This window comes from Heterodontus francisci, chromosome 27 (genome assembly GCF_036365525.1).
Source record: "Heterodontus francisci isolate sHetFra1 chromosome 27, sHetFra1.hap1, whole genome shotgun sequence".
Classification (NCBI taxonomy): Eukaryota; Metazoa; Chordata; class Chondrichthyes; order Heterodontiformes; family Heterodontidae; genus Heterodontus; species Heterodontus francisci.
Genome location: NC_090397.1, coordinates 51,980,420 through 52,004,240, shown reverse-complemented (window position 1 = coordinate 52,004,240; position 23,821 = coordinate 51,980,420). Strand labels below are relative to the sequence as shown.

The window sequence follows — 23,821 nt, the reverse complement described above, 5'->3', positions numbered from 1 at the left end:
TGCCCCATGAAGATCCTGGCCATGCTGGTCTAACAGTCCACAGTAGCCAGTTGCCTCTCAGCACTTGATCCAAGTGATCTTTGGTCATGTGTGAATCCAGACAGCGAGTGTTGCCACAATACTTGAGGGCATCACAGCTGCGGTCAGTCGTGCCTGATCTCCATGCCCATTGGCACAGCAGGAGTCAATGGATCGTGATCAGTAGTGGGCTGATTTTGGCCCTGTCTAGCCCATATGCGCTGAGGAAAACTAAAGCTCCCCTGCTCTACCATGTTCCAGGGATGGGTACTGAGACCAACTTGCTCCCCATATCCTGAAGAAGGTATAAAGGAGGAGAAAATAACTCATTTTCATTCCTGAGTCATGACCATGCAGAATTTCATGTCAGCAGCAGCTATGGAAATGAGATGGTACAGCTGTAACAACCATGCCGGTACCTGCTGCGCCACCTTCTGCCTTAGCTCCTGGCACAGGCTCTGAAGCTCTTGGATCTGTTTGTTCTTATCTGATAGAGCAATCAGATACTGTTCTTTCAGCCTCTCACATTGCATGGCAAAAGACAACTTTTCAGACCTGCAACAAAGGACAATGGAATTACACACACAGACACAGGGCCACAGAGTTTTACACACACGTGCACACACAAGGACCAGGAACCCAGACACCCAGGCTACTGCTCTGGGGATGTAGTTTTGAATCCCACCAGGGCAGATGGTGAAATTTGAATTCAGTTAACTTGGGAATTAAAAGCTAGTCAAATGGTGACCATGAAACCATTATCAATTGTTGTAAAAACCCATCTGGTTCACTAATGTCCTTTAGGGAGGGAAATCTACCGTTCTTACCTGGTCTGGTTCCAGACCCACAACAATGGAATGCCCTCTGAAATGGCCTAGCAAGCCCCACAGTTCAAGGACAATTAGGGATGGGCTATAAACGCTGGACAAGCCAACGACGTCCACATCCCACAAATGAATTTTTAAAAACCACACACAGGGCTACAGACACGCACAGAGTGACACACAGGGCAAGAGAGCGACACAGGCACAGACACGCAGGGCAAGAGAGCTACACACACACACGTAGGGCAACAGAGCTACACACACACACACGCAGGGCAACAGAGCTACACACACACACACGCAGGGCAACAGAGCTACACACACACACGCAGGGCAACAGAGCTACACACACACACACACGCAGGGCAACAGAGCTACACACACACTCAGGGCAACAGAGCTACACACACACACAACACAGGGCAACAGAGCTACACACACACCCAACACAGGGCAACAGAGCTACACACACACACACACACGGCAACAGAGCTACACACACACACACACACGGCAACAAAGTTACAGTGTGCATTCAGTATTTTTATGAGCTGTGGAAAGGTGAAGTTGGTACAGATTTTCTGATTCACCGATTGCTCCCTCCTCCCAGTATTGCCTGTGGGACATTGGTCACCATTGTCCCATCCTGTACTGTGATCTCTGAGACATTCTTGGCCCAGAATGGTTCTTTCCTTTGCCTATATAACAACAGTTATTGCTCTTCAAATGAATCCATGTGTGAATTATGGGGAGAAGCTTTGTAGACTATATAAATGCAGTTATTTATTTCTTCCTGGTCTCTTTGGCCTCCTTGTCTCGAGAGACAATGGGTCGGCACCTAGAGGTGGTCAATGGTTTGTGAAACTGCTGGGGGACTTTAACGCCAGGGTTGGGGCCAACCACGATTCAGGGCCCTCCTGCCTTGGGCGCTATGGCATTGGAAGGATGAACGAGAATGGACAGAGACTGCTGGAGTTGTGTACCTATCACAACCTCTGCATCACCAACTCGTTCTTTCATACTAAACCCTGTCACCAGGATTCATGGAGGCACCCAAGATCACGTCGTTGGCACCAGCTGGACCACATTGTCACAATGTGAGCCTCTATAAACAGTGTCCAAATCACACGCAGCTTTCACAGTGTGACTGCGACACCGACCACTCCCTGGTATGCAGCAAAGTTAGACTCAAACCAAAGAAGCTACATCACTCCAAGCAGAAGGGCCACCCGCGTATCAACAAAAACAGAATGTCTTATCCACAGCTTTTACATGAGTTTCTAAATTCACTTGAAAAAGCCCTTCAAAACACTCCTACAGGGGATGCAGAGACCAAGTGGGTCCACATCAGAGACACCATCTATGACTCAGCAATGACCACCTTTGGCAAACGTGAGAAGCAAAATGCAGACTGGTTTCAATCTCACTTTGAAGAGCTGGAACCTGTCTTAGCCGCTAAGCGCACAGCACTGTTGAACTACAAGAAAGCCCCCAGAGAGCTAACATCCGTAGCACTTAAAGTAGCCAGAAGGGCTGCACAAAGAACAGCCAGGCGCTGTGCAAATGACTACTAGCAACACCTATGCAGTCGTATTCAGTTGGCCTCCGACACTGGAAATATCAGAGGAATGCATGATGGAATTAAGAGAGCTTTTGGGCCAACCATCAAGAAGATCGCCCCCCTCAAGACTAAACCAGGTGATATGATCACTGACCAATGCAAGCAAATGAACCGCTGGGTGGAGCACTACCTAGAACTGTACTCCAAGGAAAATGTTGTCACTAATACCACCCTCAATGCAGCCCACTCTCTGCCAGTCATGGATGAGCTAGACCAACTGCCAACAAAATTGGAACTCAGTGATGCCATTGATTCTCTAGCCAGTGGAAATGCCCCTGGAAAGGACTGCACTACCCCTGAAATAATCAAGACTGCCAAGCCTGCTATACTCTCAGCACTACATGAACTGCTTTGCCTGTGTTGGGATGAGGGAGCAGTACCACAGGACATGGGCGATGCCAATATCACCCTCTATAAGTACAAGGGTGACTATGGTGACTGCTACAACTACCGTGGAATCTCCCTGCTCAGCATAGTGGGGAAAGTCTTCACTCGAGTAGTTTTAAACAGACTCCAGAAGCTGGCTGAGCGTGTCTACCCTGAGGCACAGTGCGGCTTTCGAGCAGAGATCCATTCTCCCTTCATCAGCTACAGGAGAAATGCCGCGAACAACAGATGTCCCTCTACGTTGCTTTCATAGATCTCACCAAAGCCTTTGACCTCGTCAGCAGACGTGGTCTCTTCAGACTACTAGCAAAGATCGGATGTCCACCAAAGCTACTAAGTTCATCACCTCATTCCAATGACAATATGAAATGCACAATTCAGCACAGTGGTGCCTCATCAGACCCTTTGCCTACCCTGAGTGGCGTGAAACAGGGCTGTGTTCTCGCATCTACACTGTTTGGGATCTTCTTCTCATTGCTGCTCTCACATGCGTTCAAATCTTCAGAAGAAGGAATTTTCCTCCACACATGCTCAGATGGCAGTTTGTTCAACCTTTCCCGTCTTAGAGCGAAGGCCAAAGTATGGAAGGTCCTCATCAGGGAACTCCTCTTTGCTGACGATGCTGCATTAACATCCCACACAGAAGAGTGTCTGCAAAGACCCATCGACAGGACTGCGGCTGCCTGCAACGAATTTGGCCTAACCATCAGCCTCAAGAAAATGAACATCATGGGACAGGACGTCAGAAATGCTCCATCCATCAATAACGGCGACCACGCACTGGAAGTGGTTCAAGAGTTCATCTACCTAGGCTCAACTATCACCAGTAACTTGTCTCTCGATGCAGAAATCAACAAGCACATGGGAAAGGCATCCATTGCTATGTCCAGACTGGCCAAGAGGGTGTGGAAAAACGGCGCACTTACACGGAACACAAAAGTCCCAGTGTTTCAAGCCTGTGTCCTCAGTACCTTGCTGTACAGCAGCGAGGCCTGAACAACATATGTCAGCCAAGAGTAACGTCTCAACTCATTCCATCTTCACTGCCTCCAGAGAATCCTTGGCATCAGGTGGCAGGACCGTACCTCCAACGCAGAAGTCCTCGAGGCGGCCAACATCCCCAGCACGTACACCCTACTGAGCCAGTGGCGCTTGAGATGTGGCTTGGCCATGTGAGCCTCATGGAAGATGGCAGGATCCCCAAGGAAGCATTGTACAGCGAGCTCATCACTGGTATCAGACCCACCGGCCATCCTTGTCTTTAAAGACGTCTGCAAATGCGACATGAAGTCCAGTGACATTGACCACACGTCATGGGCGGCACCGCGGCGCAGTGGTTAGCACCGCAACCTCACAGCTCCAGCGACCCGGGTTCAATTCTGGGTAATTCTGTGCGGAGTTTGCAAGTTCTCCCTGTGACCGTGTGGGTTTCCGCCGGGTGCTCTGGTTTCCTCCCACAGCCAAAGACAGGTTGATAGGTAAATTGGCCATTGTAAATTGCCCCTAGTGTAGGTAGGTGGTAGGGGAATGGTGGGGATGTAGTAGGGAATATGGGATTAATGTAGGATTAGTATAAATGTGTGGTTGATGGTCGGCACAGACTCGATGGGCCAAAGGGCCTGTTTCAGTGCTGTATCACTATGACGAGTCGTGGGAGTCAGTTGCCAGTGATCGCCAGAGCTGGCGGACAGCCATAAAGGCGGGGTTAAAGAGTGACGGAAGAGACTTAGCAGTTGGCAGGAAAAAAGACAGAAGCGCAAGGAGAGAGCCAACTGTGTAACAGCACCGACAACCAATTTTATCTGCAGCGCCTGTGGAAGAGTCTGTCACTCTAGCATTGGCTTTTATAGCCACTCCAGGCGCTGCTTCACAAACCACTCTTCCTTGTGTACAACAGCCATTTGGGAGATGTTTTGCTGCTCATGGCTGTGATCTTGGACCTGCACTGATTATAACATGCTTGGGAATGAGGAAACCTGACTAGAGTAGGGCAAGTCAGCCACAGGAACTGACATAAAATAAACAAATATTAACCTCAGCTGGTCCAGCTCTTCCTGGCAGGCACTGCTCTCCTCCTTCAGTTGCTCCTGCATCACTTGGTAATTGGCTATCTGTTGGTTCTGGTCTACGAGCTGTGCCCGGAACTGTGACAATTCAGCAGTCTCCTCCCCAATCCGCATGTACTGCTGCTGCAGGCTCTTCAACTCCTTTAGCTGCAACCAGAAATGGGAAAGTACAACAGCACAGATACACTGGGGAGGAGGGATGGGGAGAGAGGGGCACAGGGGACAGAAGAGCACAGGATCCTTACACAGGACTGAGATACTGGGGCTGGGGCGATGTGGGGAGAGAAGGCCAGTAAAGACCGGGGTCAGAGTGCAGGACACCAGCACAGCAACATGGTGACACTGGGCCAGGGGTGGCGAGGGGTACAGGAGACAAAAGCGTGCAGGACCCCAAAACAGGACAGTGATACTGTGTGGGGGGAGGGGGTCAGAGTGCTGGCTGTACAATGAGATGGGGATGGCAATACCTTCCCTTCCTCCCACAAACTAGCTTATAGAATGCAAGCTTGGAGTCACCTGGCAACTACTTTGTGAATCACCTGATCATCTTATTCCTTCCACTTTTGGCATTACACAATTGCAGTTTCTGATTTGCAGGTTTTGTTTCGTTGCCTGAATCTGTCTAGTAAAAAAGTAGCATGAATTCTGTGCGACGCAATCCATGGCCTGTGTCGCAAACAAAATAACGTTTGTAATTTCATGTGTAATCAGTAAAACAAGGCAGCAGTTCAAGGAGAAGGCTCACCGTCACCTTCGCAGGGCAATGACAGATGGGCAACAAATGACCAGCCTTGCCAGCGGTGCCCATATCCGGAGAATAAATTTGTAAAAAAAGCATTTAAAGTAATTAACAAATGTTTACAAATATCTTCACAATGTTTAATATTAAAAGCTGGGGCACTTTAATTAGGTCCTTCCTCCCTATCTCCATAACCTCCTCTAGCCCCACAAGCCTCGGACATCTCTGCACTTCTCCAATTCTGGCCTTTTGCACATCCCTGATTTTAATCGCTCCATCATTGGCGGTCGTGCCTTCAGTTGCTTGGGCCTTAAGCTCTGGAATTCCCTATGTTCCTAAATCTTTCCACCTTGCTCTCCCTCCTTTAAGGCACTCCTTACAACCTAGCTTTGACCAAGCTTTTGGTCATCTGATCGAATATCTCCTTTCGTGGCTTGGTATCACATTTTGTTTGGTAATGCTCGTGAATTTGGGACATTTTATTACATCAGATAGGGAATGATGATGCCATGGAGGGATTTGAGCACAAGGATGAGAATTTTAAGAGGAATTGCTGGACCAGGAGACATGTAGGCCAACAAGCACAGAGACGATGCATGTAGCAGAGTTGTGGATGAAAGGTAGCTGAGGGCACGGTGAAAAATAGCGATCAACAAAAAAAAAAATTTAAACCATAAGGAAAGTGACAGAAACCATAGTTACCAGTCTATCTCGATCATTCTGCAATGAAGACAGAGCGTTTCTCAGACTCTGCACTTCACTTGACTTTGAAGAGGTTGATGCGGAGCCCTGCTTAACTTCATGAACCTTTTTGCTTTTGGCCACTTCGTCCATCAGTCTGTCCCTCTCATCTTGTAGCGTTGTCACTGTCTTGGAGAACGCCTTTAGCTGATTGGCTGAGCCTTCTAATTCCAATGTCAAGTCACAAACATCCTGCTGTTTGGTCGACAGTTGCTTGCTCAGTTCATCAATGCGGGCCTGCAGTTTGTCTTCAATGGTGCTGCTCTTCACAGCTGCCAACTCTGAGGACAGACGGTCCTTCTCTTCCACGAGATCATGGCAATTGGCTTTAAATTGGGTTAGCTCTTGGTGTAAACCTTCACTCCTGCTCTTCTCCATCTCTAAGTCAGACGTATATTTTTTCTGTAATTCCTCAAGTTGCACCAGGAGGTGGTCTCGGTTGACTTGTAAGGAACTCATGGCTTTTCCAAAAGACAGATTCTGCGCCTTGAGTTGCTCAACCTCTTCAATCGATCCCCGCAATCTCTGCTCGGTCTCCATGAGGTCCCTCGCCAGTTCAGCCACTCTCTCCTCTGCTGTTTCCGTTTCATTTCTCATGATGCCGGCGTTATGCTGCAGATTCTCGAGTTCCTTCTCATACTTGGCTTCAGTGGCATGAAGCTTTTGCCCACTTTCCTCCTCAACCTTGACCACTTTCAACTCAAGCTCAGCCACCTTTTCCTGAACGGAGGATAGACTAGCAGCCAGTTTTTCCACTTCAACTGTCTTCTCATCCAACTGTTGCTGAAGCACCTGAACAGGCCCACCATTTGTTAACCTTTCCACTTCTTCCTTCAGCTCACCAATGGTTTTCTCCGCTAACTGCAACTGTTCCTTCTGATTCTGCTTCTCTTCCTTCAGAGCTTTGTTCTCCTGACTGAGCTCTTCTGAACTGTTCTCTACTTCTTTTAACAGCTTCTCCACATCAGTTTTCTCATTCTCCAACGCTTTGATTCTCTCGAGCTGAGCTTTAAGGAACTGCTTGTGCTGAGAATCCTTCATTGAAATCACCAGGTTGAGGTCATCCCTGTATTGCATAAGCTGTGCATTGAGTTTGGCGTTTTCAGAGTTCAAATCATCCCTACGCCCTTGTTGGCTCCTTAATTCATTCTTGAGTTTGTTGTTCTCACTGGCAGCCTCCTGAATCAGTTCATCTTTCTCTACAATCACCTCAATGTGCTTTTGCTCAAGTTGTTTGTAGTCACTCAACACTCTCTCCCGGTCATTCTGGAGGGAGGCCATGGACTTTGTAAAAGACTCCAGCTTTATCTTATGTAGCTTTAATTCCTCTTCAGTTCTCTTCAGCTTTGCATCCAGATCTTCGGTTTCCTTTTTCAGCTTTCTGAATGTTTGCTCTCCCTCTGATTTCTCATCTTCTATCCTTTTAACCTGACTTTCCCAGTGCCTGATTTCTTCAGCATGCTGTTGCTGGGATTCACTGATGGCGGTGGCAACAGCCTCCTCTTTAGCTGCCAAGAGTGAAACAATCTTCTCCTCCTTTTCTTCAGTCTCTTTGTGCAGCTTCTCAGTTAAAGACTTGGAGCTCTGGAGATCAGACTGGAGCTGCTCGCAGGTCAGCAGGTAATTTTGCATCTCTGCTTCTTGTTGCCTCAGATTTTTCTCTTGGTGACCTTTGGTTGCCTCAAGCTTCTCCAGGGAGCTGTTCAAATCAGTGATCTGTTCTCTCAGTCTCTTAGCTTCTTCTGTTACCTTCAGTAGCTCGTTCTGAGAATCCTTGTGAAGCTTCTGGAATTCTTCTGATTTTGAGAAGAGCTGTCTGTTTTCATCCTCAACCTTTTTCATCACCTGCCTGTGAAACTCTTCTTCAGACTTGAACTTTGATTCCCATTCCTGCTCACTGTGCTCCAACCTGGAAAAAGGATCCACCATATTAATGCAGGACAGAAAAAGTTAACAAACATTTCCGGCACAACTTTATAAATCCACTTACTCACAGGACCCTACCTTCCGCACGCCATAAACCACCAACTTGGAGGGGCATGAAGTCAGTCTATGGTGACTAGTCCTATTTTGTCTCCCTCCCCCGACTGCCCTAAAGGACAAGCAGCCAGTCTCCTTGTTGCCCCTTCCTAACTGTCTGAGGTCATCAAAAACAACCAACTCAATTCATGGAAAAAATCTGTTTCAAATAAAATAAACTTCTATTTCCTTTGACAGCACCTTCCAAACCTGCAATCTCTAGCATCTGGAAGGACAAGGGCAGGAGACGCATGGGAACATCACCATCTGCAAGGTCCCCTCCAAGTCACTCACCATCCTGACTTGGAAATATATCACTGTCCCTTCACTGTCGCTGGGTCAAAATCCTGGATGATTCCTCCAACAGCACTGTGGGTTTATTCTCACCAGATGAACTGCAGCGGTTCAAGGCAGCGGCTAACCAACACCTTCTCAAGGGCAATTAGGGATGGCCTTGCCAACGATGCTCATATCCCAATAACGAAAAACAAAAACAAACTCCATCAACTACCTAATTGCACCAAGTGAGCTGCTTTAAAACATAAATGGACAGTTCTCACCAAAAATAGAAATACATTCTTATGTGCTAGATTTTCTATTGTGCTCATCTCTGGGGTGATTTACTTTTAGTGAAGACCCATAGGTGAAGGGCCAAAGTCCATAGTGCTGGTCATCACCAAAGCTGAAAAGAATAGGGGAAATAATTTACCAAGGGCCTGACTGCAAAATTTTACAGAGGGGTATCAGAGCTCCTAAACACCTGGACTGCTCAGTTCTGTATATTCCAATAACCTGGATGAAGGGCAAAGGTCCAACATGCAGCTCACCGCCCAAACTGATATTACCTTTGTTAAAAAAAAAATACCTGTTTTCAGGAATTAGGCATCACTGGCAAGCCCTGCATTTATTGCTCCCAGCACTCTGTTCGGAGCAGCGACAATGACCCAGCGACAATGAAGGAAAGATGATATAAGTCCAAGGTGGGAAGGTGTGCGACTTTGAGGGAAGCCTAGAGGTGACTGCTCCCATGCGCCTGCTGTTCTCCTCCTTCCAGGTGGTGGAGATCATGGGTATATAGGTCAGGGTTTGTTGCTGAAGAAGCCTAGTGAGTTGCTGCAGTGCATCCTGTAGATCGTACACACGGCAGCTACGGTGCACCAGTGATGGAGGCAATGGATATTTAAGCTAGTAGAAGTGATAATGAGGGATTAGATTGAACTTGCGAAGTTTATAGAAGTCTGACAGTAGCAGAGCCTTTCATCTTCCCTGCATTTGGGGAAGTGGCTGAACTAGGTTCTTTGTATTTGATCTAAATGAATGAATAAAAGGGACAATCTTCTGAGCAGCATTGGCTGCCAGCCACACCTATAGGAAGATCATGAGCAGTCCACCCGTGATTTTCTGCTACGCACAGCCAAATGGTGAGGCAGCCCAACAGGAGGACAAACCGAGTGGATGACCCCAAAAACCTTTTCACTTTACCTGGAAAGCTTGATTTCTAATTCCTCACAGTGAATGGAGGCCTGCCTTAGCTGCTCCTTCAACACGTTGCAGTTGTCTTCCTTATTCCTGATCTCTTCCTCTTTTTTCATGATCGCATCATTGAACTTGATTTCCCATTTTTTGGACTCATCGATGATTCTATCCCGGTCATTCTGCAAAGAGGACATACTACGAGTGAAGGCTGCCAGCTTTGCCAAATTTTCATTAAACTTGGCTTGAATTTCATTGGTTTCCTCTTTCTTCTTTTCCAACATGTCTTTCAGTGCATCGAGAGAGTTTTCAGCATGCTTCTTCTCACGCTGTAAACGTTCCACTTTCTCTTGCATATTTCTTAGCTGCTTTCTATGTTCATCTTTTTCCAGGTTATGTCTTCTCTTGTGCCCTTCTTCCATGTTGTTGGCTTGCTCTCGGGCCTTTTCTTCATTGGTCTGGAGTTCTTCTTTCAGTTTCAGGTTGTCTGATAGGATTCTAGCTGCTTCACTTTGGGTATCATCGAGTCGAACTTTACAGGAAATCAACTCTGCTTGCGTCTTCTTGCAATCCTCTATTTTTGCTGTTGTTTCCTTTTTCGCAACATCCAAACTCTTCTGGGTCTCTTGCTGAACAAATTCCAGTGCCTTGATGGTCTTTTCCAGATCACTGATCTTCTCCTGGTACCGGATGCAATCTTTCTGCAGCTGCATGATCTCTTGCTGTTTTACTTTAAGCAGCTCCTGTAGTTCTTTGTTGTGAATCTTTCTGCCCTCTTTTCCCCTTTGCATAGACTTCACTTTTTCCTCAAAGTCCTTTCGCATCTTGGCTGCAGCTTCTGCTTTCTCACTCTTGAGCTGCCTCACCTCTTCTTCCAGCTCATCCATCTGTTTCTGATTGTTTTTCACAGTTAGTTCTAGACGTGAAACCTTGTCGCTGTCGTCTTTTGATTCCTGTTGGTAGTTGGCAATACAACCGTTCAGCTCTGCCAGCTGATTCATCAGTCGCTCTTCGAGGTCATCTTTATCTGACTCTGCAGCCGCTTTCTCCTTCTTTAGCTCTTCCACTTGTTGCTTCATCTGGTGGTTATCCTGCTCCAGCTCACAGACAGACTTGTGCATCAGTTTGAATTCATCCTGATTTTTAATAAGTTGCTCTCCCAAAGTCTCTTTCTCACTTTTCAAAAGTTGATTCGTTTTCTTCAATTCGTGCATCTCATCCTCTATCATTTGTTTGTTAATTTCCATCTGTGCCAGCTTTTCTGTCAGCTGTGATAGTTCTTGTCTGCACCTGGTAATTTCATCAAGGAAATTGGGATCAGACACCTCGTGAGAGCCCTCAGGAGAAAAAAGATTTGCAGTTGACTCGACAGAAGAACCTAATTTGTTGGTGAATTCTTGTTTAATTTCTACTGCATGGGACGCAACAATCTCTTCTTGCATATGAACTGCCTGTTCTTGAATGACAGTGCTTTGATTTTTTTCCAATTCCTTTTGACTTGTTTCCAGCTCCTCAGTCATATCCTTCAGCTGTAGTCTCAATGAATCGGTCTCCAGATCCAAAGAATCCCTTTGAGCTTTTAACGTCTCAAGTTCGTTCATTAACTGTTCAGTTTCCCTCTTTGCTTTCTGCAGCTCCTCCTGAAGCTGCCTTTCTGTTGAGTCCGAAGATACAGATGACTTAACCTGGCTTTTTGTTTCAGACTGTTGTTCTGACTGAAGCCTCTCAATTTCTTCTTCGAGCTCCATAATTTTCTGCTGTTTCGATTTAGCAAACTTTCTCATTTTCTCTTTCATTCCCTCCTGCTCCTGGCCGGTCTCCTGAAGTTGCTTTTCCACTTCTAGTTTCTGGGCCTCGACTTCTCGAATCCTACCAAGCAGCTCTTGCTTCTCCTGCTTGCCAACATCCAGTACACGACTCATCCTTTCAGTTTCACCACTGACATTCTCGTAGGACTGTAGGAGGGTTTCGTACTCCTTCTGTAGGTCTCTGTGTTTGCGTTGCCACTCTGAGCTTTCAGCTACTTGTTCGCCTTTCAAGAATTCAATCTCTTGCTGCAAGTTTCCTTTTTCCTGTGTAACACCTTCAATTACCAGCTTCAAGCTCTCACATGAAGCATTGAGATTCTGGTTTTCAGCCAGTGACTTATTCACTTCTATAATTAAATTTTCCTTTTGTTCCTCAAGATTCACCATTTTTGCCAGTAACTCTTCCATGTCCTGCCTCAGGTCTTCAGTGGCTTTCTCCATTTCTCCTACCTTGCTACTTAATTGTTCTTTCAATGTTGTTTCAGTAGCCAGCTCTTCCTTCAGCAACTTATTTGCCTTCAAAATTTCTTTGCGTGAGATGAGGGCAGCTTGTAGTTTCCTCTGTATCTGTTGTTTGGACTTTGCCTCTTCAGAATCATCATCTTGCTTCTGCTGAGTTTCCATGATCTCCATTTGGAGGTATTTTCTCTGTTCTTCAAACTCTTTGGTTTGCTCTTCCATTTGAGTCTGCAAAGCTCTTACAAGATCTTCCTTATCGGATATCTTCTGTTGCAAGTTTTTGAGCAGTGCATCTTTTTCCTTCAACTGAATATGGAAACGTTCTACATCTTCATCCTTTTCATGCAAAATGACCTTTAATTCTTCACACTCCTTGCTTAGTGTGGACACATGTTCCGAGACAGTACTTTCAGCCCTGACTTCCTCTAAAGCTAATTTGAGGTCTTCTGCATGTGCTTCTATGTCTTGATACCTTTTCCTCAGAAGGTCAACTTCTTTAAGTAACTCCTCCTTCTCTAGGTGGTGGGTCTTCTGCAGCTCAAAGATTCGATCCCGAGACTCTGCTGATTCTTCCCTTGTTCTTTGTTCAAGATGCTGCAGTTTTAATTCACGGTCACCCTTCTCATCACGTACCTTCTGGAGCTCTTCTTTTAAATGTGCCACCGAAAGATCATCATCTCTTGGTTCAGATACATCTATGAGTGTCTGAACAGGTTCTATTTCTGAAGTGTCTACCTCCTCATAGCTCCAGCCTAAATGCTGTTTCTCCTCCGGTATCTCCTCCTTTGAGACAGTCATTTCCTCAGGAGCACCCTGATGAAGTTGCTTCCCTGATTGAAGCACAATGGCCACAGAACTCTTCTCTTCCAATAGTCGTAGTTGCTCTTTCACTTTTGAAAGTTCCTCACAGATGCTTGCTTTCTCCTGACTTTGTTCACTAAAATTCTCCAGCAAGATGTTATAGTCCTCTTTCTGTTGTTTCACTTGTTCCCTGTGATGTCTGCTTTTCTCCTGAGCCTTTTTGATCATGTTCTTGTGTGAACTCTCAGCTTCCTCAAGCTTCTTCTGCAGCTGATCTTTCTCTCGCTCCAGAGCAAAGAGCTTAGATTCAAGCTCAGTTTGCTTATCTTTTACCAACCCATCCATCGTGCCAATGGACTCAGCCCTATTCTTAGCATAATCTACTTCAGTGCTCTCATGTACAACACATTTCTTTTCTACCGCATGCTGTGACGTTAGCTGTTCAATAGCTAACTGCTTGGCAAATATATCAGCTTCCAGAGAGTTCACATGAGCTGTTTTTTCCTGCAGCTTTTGTCTCAGATCTTCTACCAAACTCTGCAGCTGACCAACAGTAGCTTCTTGATCTTGCAGAGTTCTGTTAACATTTTGCAACTCCGTTTCTTTTTCAGAAAGTGACCTGATCAGTTCATCAGTATGTGGATCCTGGGTTTGTGCATCTTTGGGTGGCCTCACCACCTCTGAAGATACTAGGTCACTGCGTCCTGTTCCATTCCCTGGTGGAGAGCTCTCTTTTATTTGGAGGTCTTTATTCTGCGCTTCCTGATTCATTTCCTCCACTTTCTTTAAAAGTTCCTTCCTCTTTATCAAAGCGGCTTGCAGCTTTCTTTTTATCTGTTCATTCTCCTTCTTCAGGTTTTCCACTTGTTTCTCCAAACCATCTTTCTCCTTCAACAACATCTCAAACCTGACAGTATCATTTTGCAAGAGGCCCATCTGTTCTTTCTCCTGAGAGGGCAGTTTGCTCTCACCAGTGGGTTTCTCCTGATCTTCATTTTCCTCCTGTTCTTTGTGCAATGATAACAACTGCTCCTTTAAGCGCTTTATTTCATTTCCCAGTGAAAATTTATCTTCGTTCAATGCAACCATTTTCTCAGACATGCTCATGGTGAGCTCAGCCATTTCATTGTCCCTTTCTGACAGACTCATCTGAAGCTGTTGAACTTTGCTTGTTTTCTCAGACACACCCTGCTGCATGCTTGCCAATTCCTGCTCCTTGGAAGCCAGTTTCTGCATGAGCTCCTCGACTTTGGGCTCGTCACCTTTTATGAGCTGCTTCAAGCTCAAGATTTCTTCTTCCTTCTCTTGTAACTGCCCTCTCAAACCTTTAGCCTCTACCTCCTGCTCAGAGACTCGACACTGGATGATGTCCATCTCCTTCTCCAAAGCTTCAATTTTCATGTCTTTTGACCTGGATTCATTTTCCACGCTGTGAAGCTGTTCTTCCAACAAGCCGCTCTGCATGCTTGTATTCTCCATAAACAAAAGATGCCTCTTTTCTTCGTTGGCCGCATCTTCCTCTGCTTTCATCAATCTCTCTTTCAGTTGAGATACTCCAAACAATTCCTCATCATACCGCTGAATCTGATCGAGAAGCTGATCCTTTTCTAGACTCAGAATATTCATGGTTTCCTTTGCATTGTCTGCCTCTTTCCCATATTCCAAAATTCTCTGATTTAAGCTCATAAGCTCCTTTTGCTTGTCCTCCAGCTGCCTGCTGTAAAAGGCCTCGACTGATTCCAGGTTCTTTTCAAGTTCCTGTATGCGAGTTTGCAGTTTTTCAAACTCTTCATTTTGAACCACATGAAACTCACAAACATCTCTTATAATCCCACCACCTTGTTCTTCTCCTGAGACTATCTGTAGTCCTTCCTGTGAGGTGGAATTATATTCCAGATGCTCCCCAGAACTATACACCTCTTTGGTAGAGTCGAAGCTCTCGTCCAGATGGACAACAGTTGTACTCCTTTGTTCTACTTGTATGACAGAGGCAGTCTTTCCTTCTATTTGTACTGAAACAGTGGTGCTCTCTATTTCAGTGCCTGAATTAGTCCTCTCTTCCATCAGCGTGATGGAGCTCCTTCCTTCCTTCTGCTCCACCAACACATTAAAATTCTTATCTGCTGCGGACATGGCCTTCTGTTCCAGAGGGAGAAACTGACTTCCTTCCACCATCTGCATTAGGGAGCCAGCCCCATCTTCTGGAAGTACCGACCTCGGTCTGTCCAACAGCTGCTGGCTGAGCCTCACTATGTCCCTTTGAGCTTCTCTAAGTTGGTGTCCAACAGTGGCAAGTTCTTTGTCTTTCTCAGAGATAGCCCTCTGTAAGGACTGGAGATCAGTGCACTCCTCAGCCTCTGCTTCACCATGCTAGGTTAAAAAAAAAAGAGTCAGTAATTGCTGCACAATGAGGAATGAGGAAATATAAAATGTACCCAGAGTTAAATCATACATGGGTCAGACATGGTCTGCAATGGTACAACCCTGACTTTCTTCACCCCACCATTGGCAGATGTGCCTTCTGCTGTCTAGACCCCTACCTATGAGACTCCCTCCCCAAACCTCTTTGCCTCTCCACCTTTCATTCCTCCTTTAGGTACTCCTTAAAACCGACATCTGACAAACTTTTCATGACCCGTCCTAATAGCGCCTCCTTTGGCTCAGTGTCAATTTTTTGGCTGATTACGCTCCTGTGAAGCGCCTTGAGATATTTTGCTACATTAAAGGTGCTGTATAAATACAGGTTGTTGTTGTTGGTATAACCACACACAGTATACAAAAATACAAAAAGGACAAGAAGAGACCAGCCTGTTTTGCCTTTGCATAGTGTAACTTATAAAAGATCATCACCCCATTCCCTGCCACTAAACCCACCACCCAACAGTGAGGAGGTGGGGAGGCAGAAAACATCAGGCTAAGTTAGGAACAAATTCTAAGCTTCTCGCCAATCCACAAAGGCAACCAAGTAAGCTCCAGAAACTCATGGAGATGCATGACTAGCTCCCAGTATCCCACCTATAAGTTTACAGGAGAGCAAATTGATGTTTTACCATTTACTGAATTGCCCGAATTGTCAATCACAGCTTAGGGTACACATAGAAAACCAGTCTCTGGCATTCCACCAATACTCCTCTGAAACTAGCCAGAAGGAGGTAGACAAACTCTCCCTCCAGGCTACCCTCCATTTCCAATGAAGCACTTGGATTTAATTTGGCTCTGCTCCACTGTGCAGCAGAAACTGGGAACATGGTGTGTGACTGACAAGGCTTCATTGTGCTGTCCTCACATATCCCAGCTTTATTCCCCCAGGAACGTTCATGTGCCCCCTCACAATGGGTCACTCAGTGCTGCGCATGCTCTATGGGTGCCTGCAGGTCTTGTATGATAGCGCAGTTTTTAATGGTGCTGAACTAGCAACCCAGAGGGAGTGAATTCAAACCCTGCCCTGGCAAGTTGTGAAACTGAATGTGATATATCTGGTGGTTTGCTGGTTGGCACCATAAAAATGATCATGGAGGCTGCCAGATTATCATATAGTCCAACTGGTGCGCTAATATCTCTCAGGAAAGGAAACCTGCCAGCCCTGCCTTGTCTGGGCTTACACATGACTCCAATCCCACACCTCAACTGTCCTCTGAAGTGGCCTAGCAAGCTTTAAACTTCCTCCATTAGTTCACAAAGGCTCACCATCACCTTCACAGGGCAATTGGGGATGGGCAATAAATGCTGGCTTTGTCAGCGATGCCAACATCCCGAGAATTAATAAATTAAAGCAATTTAAAGGGCCGGCAATAGAAACAATGAAGGTATACCCATAGCTGCTTCAAATGGATGATGGTTGGATATTAAAAGTTGAGCTTTAGAAAACTGAAGCCCATCAAGACTTAGATTTATGTAGCACTTCAGAGACAAGAGTGCTATCAACCGAGCCAAGCTGAAACTCAAAATCAGGAACTCCGACCGTATCAAAACTATGGAAATCTCTGTACGACTAACTCGTCTTAATCCAAAGCTGTTTGATTTAAATCACACAATTTTTACTGAGCAAAAAAATAAATGCTTTGATTGAACAGACTGTATGAGTGCAGGCATCACGAGGGAATTTACAGTCCATTGGAACGAAGCTGAGATAGGAAGAGTTACAGCAAGAGGCTCCTGTACCTGAACTTGCATCAGTTCTGCTGCTATTTGTTCTGGTTCAGAAATGCCCTGAAGATCCTCCAGTTCTTTTGTCTGACCTGCAAACAAAAGTCAAACATTCCATTCATTATTTATTATCCACTCTCCTCCAAGAGTTCAGACACATTTGCATATGCATTCCAACTTCCACAGGGACGCTTGTGACTGTTGGATACCGCCTGCAGCAGGAAGAGCCCGGCTTTCCGATCTCCACCCACTGATAGGCATTGCCAGTCTGAAAAGCATGCCACTTGCTCCCCAGCACAAGGAAAATGTCAGTCTCCCAGCCATGCCACTCAACGCATTCCAAAGACTAAGCTTCACCGTTATTTGCTGACCACTGCTTAGGCCACAACAACTGGCTATGAATCTTGAGTAGGGCAAGCCAAAAACCTGCTTGTGAAGGGAAAGCTTTGACTCCAGGAGGTAGAAGTGAAAGAAGAGTTTAAATTTCACTTTGTGTAAATATATGGGATCTGTATAATCTGATTTATACCAGAAATTCTACAAATTTCAGAAAGTTTTATGATCTTGTGTTTTCCCCTTGTAAGCTGGTGGAGTACCATCTCCCTGCTGACCTCAGCCAACGCTGGGCCTTCCTGGTCTGTATAACTCAGTATCATAAAGGGTTGTATATTTTGACACATTTTCATACAATTATATGCAGAGACTAGAGAAACTGAGATGTTTCTCCTCAGAGCAGCGATGGTTAAAGGGAGATTTGATCGAGGTGTTCAAGATCATGAGGGGGGGGGGTTTGATAGTGTAAACAGGAGAAACTGTTTCGACTGGCAAAAGGGTCAGTAGCCAGAGGACCCAGATTTAAGATAATTGGCAAACAAGGCAGTGGAGAAATGAAGAGAACTTTTTTTCACATGAGTTGTTATGATCTGGAATGCACTGCCTGAAAGGGTGATGGAAACAGATTCAATTGTAATTTTCAAATGGGACTAACTGGATGAACACAAAAAATAAATATGTGTGCAGCTATGAGGATAAAACAGGGGAATGGGACTAATTGGATAGCTCTTTCAAAAAGCTGGCACAGACACAATGGGCTGAACGGCCTCCTTTTGTGCTGCATCAGTCTATGATTCTATTAGTGACTGTGGAGAAGCCTACAGCTGGTAAAGTTTAAACAATGAATCTCTCAGGACCTGTAAAGTAAGATCTCAATTCTGGATAGCCAGCTGGGATCCCCAACAATGAATTAAAGTAACAACTGATTTTATACTAATCCTAGGGGGCTTCCCATAACATCACTTACAGGTAGTCTGGGGACTGTAGCATGGGTTTTGTGTTCAGCTACTACCCTGGCAGAATTGGCTGAAGAGGTTGAATGGCCTACTCCTGTTCCCATGTTCCCTGGTTCCTTTAAGGTCACTGCTCCAAATAAGTAAATTGAGCTCAGTTTTCCAACTTATAAATTGCTGAGGGTCTATCAGAGTGCAGCCAGAACTGGTGTAAATTTCAGGTTCAGCCGAATGACTGGTTTTGTTTTGCACCGATAACAATGCTGACTGAGATGTATTGGGACACTCTATATGGAAATAATGCTGTGATGTTTCCTATCCATCGCCACCAACTCCTTCTTCAAGCATAGCTAATTAACTTCTCTAATCTTGTCCAACCATCATCATTACCTGTGCCCCCAGGTGAACTGTTTCCAGATTGGGTTGCTTGGTCCAGTACCATGACATCCAAAAATTTGTTACCAGTGTCTCCAGCCTAAACAAAGAACAACAGAAGCACAAGCCATACTTGATATTAATGCTTCTGTGAAGATAAAACAGTAAAGTAAAATAAAATTAAGTTCTCCCGATTTATAAAATTCCTGAGGCCCTCAATCCTTAGTCAGCTTCGGTTGTACTCTCTGTACATTTTGTGTTGTAGTTGAAGCCAAATTCTCTAATTGGCATGATATTAATTGATATAATTAAAAAATACCATAATTGAGAGGTTATAACTATCAAGATTGAATGGGCTGGAGGTCTTTTCCCTAGAAAAGAGAAGGCTGAGGGGCGATCTGAAAGAGGTCTTCAAGATTATAAAAGAGGTTGATAGCATAGATATATGTTTCCACTTGCGGGAGAGACCAAAACTAGGGGTTGTTACGACCGAGGCGGGAGTAATGCACTGTTAGTTCAGTCCCACTACTCAAGAGGTCACAGCATATCAAGAAAGTTTTCCACCTACTGAAGAATAGCCAAATTAGACACTCTATTTGTCCCCCAGAATAAAGCACATCAAACCAGGTTTCTTTAAACAACAACATGAACTATTTATTAGAAAAGAAATAATAAGTCTTAACTACTAAGAAGATAAATATATATATATGAAAATCTCCTTATTTCCTTGAGCTTCACGCACTCACACATACATTCAAAAAAAAACGGTTAACCGGGGAAAAGGGATTTTTTGGTTTACAGCTCTTTCCTAGGAATAAAATGGAAAAAATAAATGAATGCGCTTATCACACTCTGGTAGGATGTTTTCAGTACGGTAAAGTGTCCCAGAGTCAAATAGTCAGATGCCACTCAAAGTCTCTCCAAGCAAGGTTGATGAACAGTTTATGATGGGTAGGCATTTAAGGCAATTCGTCTGCAGCAGGTATTACATAGGTCTTTCAGCAGGGGTGCAGTAACCAGTCTGCTCAAAGCAACAACACAGCAGTCTAAGCTTTCTGCAGGTCACAGGGGTTCCCATAACACAGGAGGCAACATGAACCAATCTTGAGGCAGGGATTCTTCAAAGACTGGAGGCAATAAGAATCTGCTACCTCTGACACTGAAGTGATTTATGACTTTAACCCCTTATAGGGACTAAACCAAGTGACTAAACCTATGAATCTCCTTTAATCAAGTTCAAACCAGACAAATTTTCAGACATTTATTTGGGTCCACAGAATTGTACTAGCTTTCCCTCAAAGAAAGAAAACTAACAGAGAATATTACCATCTTTCAGATAGTCAATTTTAATAATTATGGCTAAGTCATAAATATCCCAGATATTATAAGGGTCTGGGAAACTCTCTTCGATATGTATGTCTCCACTTAAAGAGACAGAGAGAGGGAGGTTCTTGTAGTTGTATACAGAATACTAAATGAGACGATTTATTAACTTTTATATATTTAATAAAGAATTTAACATGTAATACACTTCTTAAGTGGCTTACAGTGTGGCTTTCGTGCAGAGAGATCGACTATTGACATGCTGTTCTCCCTTCGTCAGATACAGGAGAAATGCCGTGAACAACAGATGCCCCTCTACATTGCTTTCATTGATCTCACCAAAGCCTTTGACCTCGTCAGCAGACGTGGTCTCTTCAGACTACTAGAAAAGATCGGATGTCCACCAAAGCTACTAAGTATCATCACCTCATTCCATGACAATATGAAAGGCACAATTCAACATGGTGGCTCCTCATCAGAGCCCTTTCCTATCCTGAGTGGTGTGAAACAGGGCTGTGTTCTCGCACCCACACTTTTTGGGATTTTCTTCTCCCTGCTGCTTTCACATGCGTTCAAATCCTCTGAAGAAGGAATTTTCCTCCACACAAGATCAGGGGGCAGGTTGTTCAACCTTGCCCGTCTAAGAGCGAAGTCCAAAGTACGGAAAGTCCTCATCAGAGAACTCCTCTTTGCTGACGATGCTGCTTTAACATCTCACACTGAAGAATGCCTGCAGAGTCTCATCGACAGGTTTGCGTCTGCCTGCAATGAATTTGGCCTAACCATCAGCCTCAAGAAAACGAACATCATGGGGCAGGATGTCAGAAATGCTCCATCCATCAATATTGGCGACCACGCTCTGGAAGTGGTTCAAGAGTTCACCTACCAAGGCTCAACTATCACCAGTAACCTGTCTCTAGATGCAGAAATCAACAAGCGCATGGGTAAGGCTTCCACTGCTATGTCCAGACTGGCCAAGAGAGTGTGGGAAAATGGCGCACTGACACGGAACACAAAAGTCCGAGTGTATCAGGCCTGTGTCCTCAGTACCTTGCTCTACGGCAGCGAGGCCTGGACAACGTATGCCAGCCAAGAGCGACGTCTCAATTCATTCCATCTTCGCTGCCTTCGGAGAATACTTGGCATCAGGTGGCAGGACTATATCTCCAACACAGAAGTCCTTGAAGCGGCCAACACCCCCAGCTTATACACACTACTGAGTCAGCGGCGCTTGAGATGGCTTGGCCATGTGAGCCGCATGGAAGATGGCAGGATCCCCAAAGACACATTGTACAGCGAGCTCGCCACTGGTATCAGACCCACCGGCCGTCCATGTCTCCGTTATAAAGACGTCTGCAAACGCGACATGAAATCGTGTGACATTGATCACAAGTCGTGGGAGTCAGTTGCCAGCATTCGCCAGAGCTGGCGGGCAGCCATAAAGACAGGGCTAAATTGTGGCGAGTCGAAGAGACTTAGTAGTTGGCAGGAAAAAAGACAGAGGCGCAAGGGGAGAGCCAACTGTGCAACAGCCTCAACAAACAAATTTCTCTGCAGCACCTGTGGAAGAGCCTGTCACTCCAGAATTGGCCTTTATAGCCACTCCAGGCGCTGCTTCACAAACCACTGACCACCTCCAGGCGCGTATCCATTGTCTCTCGAGATAAGGAGGCCCAAAAGAAAAAGAAAGAACACTTCTTAAGTGGATAAGTATATCACAATATCAAATATCACTGAGAGATGTAACACATATTCTTATTCTGTTCTAACATAGAATCCAAAAGTTTAACTTTGCTAATGTTACAGCAAAATATCTTAGAATATCCAGAATAGCCATCAAAATTTAAAGTAAACTTTTACCTTATATGCCCCTTAGCTAAGGAGCACTGTTTGAGGATTCAATGCTTCTAAGTGTTTGCTTCAGAACCTTTCATGTTTATAATATTTCTAAGGTGTCATATGACATCTTAGCATATAGGTGCTACCTTTCTGTGTGTGTTTTTCTTGCTTTCAAAATCCATATTTGGTAGTATCATTAACTAACTCTCTACTTAATGTTTTACTGGAAATTCCCTGTTTTTGAAGTCGTGATCATTTCTCTGGTCAAAATGTTTATAATTGTGTTTACTTGATCTCTTGTTCCTGTAAGTCCATTTTCATTTATTGTTTTATTATATATAATTGCCTTTTTTTATGGTACCTTAGAGCAACTTCCGGAGCTGACCTTTGTGCACAAACCAATTAAGTTTGTTGTTACCTCTTACTGACAGGATATTTCAATGTGTGTTTTTATCTCCCAAGCCCCTGACAGCAGAGACACAAATGGATTGCCCAACTTGTTCATAACAGGGACCTTGAAATTTTCTAACTCTACCTTCTTAAAGGGGAATGTCAGTGAGTTCTGAAAACTGACCATTTATTTAATCTTTAATTCTAAAAGGTATAATATATTAACTATATCTAAATGTTATCTAAATGCCTATTTTACCTATATTCCATCACAACATAAAGGGGTTTCTTCTCTGAAAAGCAGTCTTCCTCTATAAAGAGAAGTAACCCTTTTTTTCCCTAGTCTTTTTTCTCTCTCCAGGCAGATCACAGCCACATTTCAAATGCAGGATTTCTTTTCAAGAGATGCAAGTCTTCTTTATAGAGAGAGGTCTTTTTCCTCCAGTCTCCAGGCAGGTCAGGTCTAAGTTCCAAAAATGCCTGCTCCTTGTCCAACTCTCTGGTTTTTAAAAATCCAAAATGAAAAAACCTTCCTGAACATGGCCACATGTCCAGACACAGTGTCTCCTCTGTCACTCAAAAGAAGGTCAAAACCCCTTGTTGTTTCTTTGAAACTGCTTGCTTCTCCTATTCTTGCATACAAAGTCAACATCCAAAAAAATTCCAGCTAATTGTAGGTGTCCAAGTCTATTGAAAATCCTATTTTCAGTTTTTTCACAAGGAAGCTAAGATTTTAGTGCAAAAGTAAAACCTTTTCTAACAGGGTCATCAATATAATAGTTACAAACTAATCCAATAAAGAATCCGGAGAGTGGCGAGACTTCTAGTTTGTATGGCTGAGAACCACAGTGTGTTGTGTTGACAAATGGAGTGTGCACAGCCCACAGGTTACAAAATCATTCCCATTTACGTTGCAGTAAAACAACCTCCAATAACCCTGTGTTAATGAGCTGACACGGATTCAACCAGCTATAGTGCTGGGTCAAGCTGTATATTTTAAGCCATGCTCCCTGACAAAGCCTATTAACTGCTACATTAAGATGTGAAGTGACTCAGCTCCTGAATGGTATCTTCATCCTATACACAACCCACTGCATCAGACAGGAGTTCCAGTTTTATACTGCTCCTTTTCATTTGATGATCAATTACATAACAGTGATTCCACTCCAAAGAGTATTTATCATGTGAAGGAGTTTGGGATGTTCTGAGAAGATGATGAGGCTCTACTTAAATGCATTTCTTTCCTTGCTTTAACACATAAGTTAGTCTCCAAGAATTGGTGTTGCAATTTGTTTCAACAACCCCACCTCTTCTACCTGCCTCAAATCTAGCCTGTTAATGGAATGAATGAAGTTTAACCTTGGAGTTTACATTAAGAACATAAGAAAAGCCAAGAATGAGAAAAGGCTAGTAATGCTATCAAAGCTCATTTGTTTCATACCCTAACTCTCCCACCAAAGTCTACCCCTCTGGTATCCCAACTTTGCTATAAAATCCCATCCTTCA

At 44.6% G+C, this 23,821-nt stretch overlaps 1 protein-coding gene across 4 annotated transcripts in view; it reads right to left on the bottom strand.

Moving 5' to 3' along the window:
• Window positions 1-23,821, bottom strand: part of LOC137384820 (golgin subfamily B member 1-like) — an 87,356-nt gene that overhangs the window by 28,573 nt on the left and 34,962 nt on the right. For 3 of the 4 annotated variants that reach the window (XR_010977668.1, XM_068059345.1, XM_068059346.1), the window contains exons 12-17: window positions 18,779-18,863; window positions 17,118-17,194; window positions 9,898-15,326; window positions 6,358-8,305; window positions 4,885-5,063; window positions 438-573 (exon numbers count right to left, since the gene is read on the bottom strand). Coding sequence is in view for 2 of the 4 variants with exons in the window: in XM_068059345.1 (XP_067915446.1) it covers window positions 438-573; window positions 4,885-5,063; window positions 6,358-8,305; window positions 9,898-15,326; window positions 17,118-17,194; window positions 18,779-18,863 (7,854 nt within the window). In the remaining 2 variants the exon portion in view is untranslated. The remainder of the gene's footprint in view (window positions 1-437; window positions 574-4,884; window positions 5,064-6,357; window positions 8,306-9,897; window positions 15,327-17,117; window positions 17,195-18,778; window positions 18,864-23,821) is intronic. The other variant, XR_010977669.1, reaches the window with a different exon arrangement.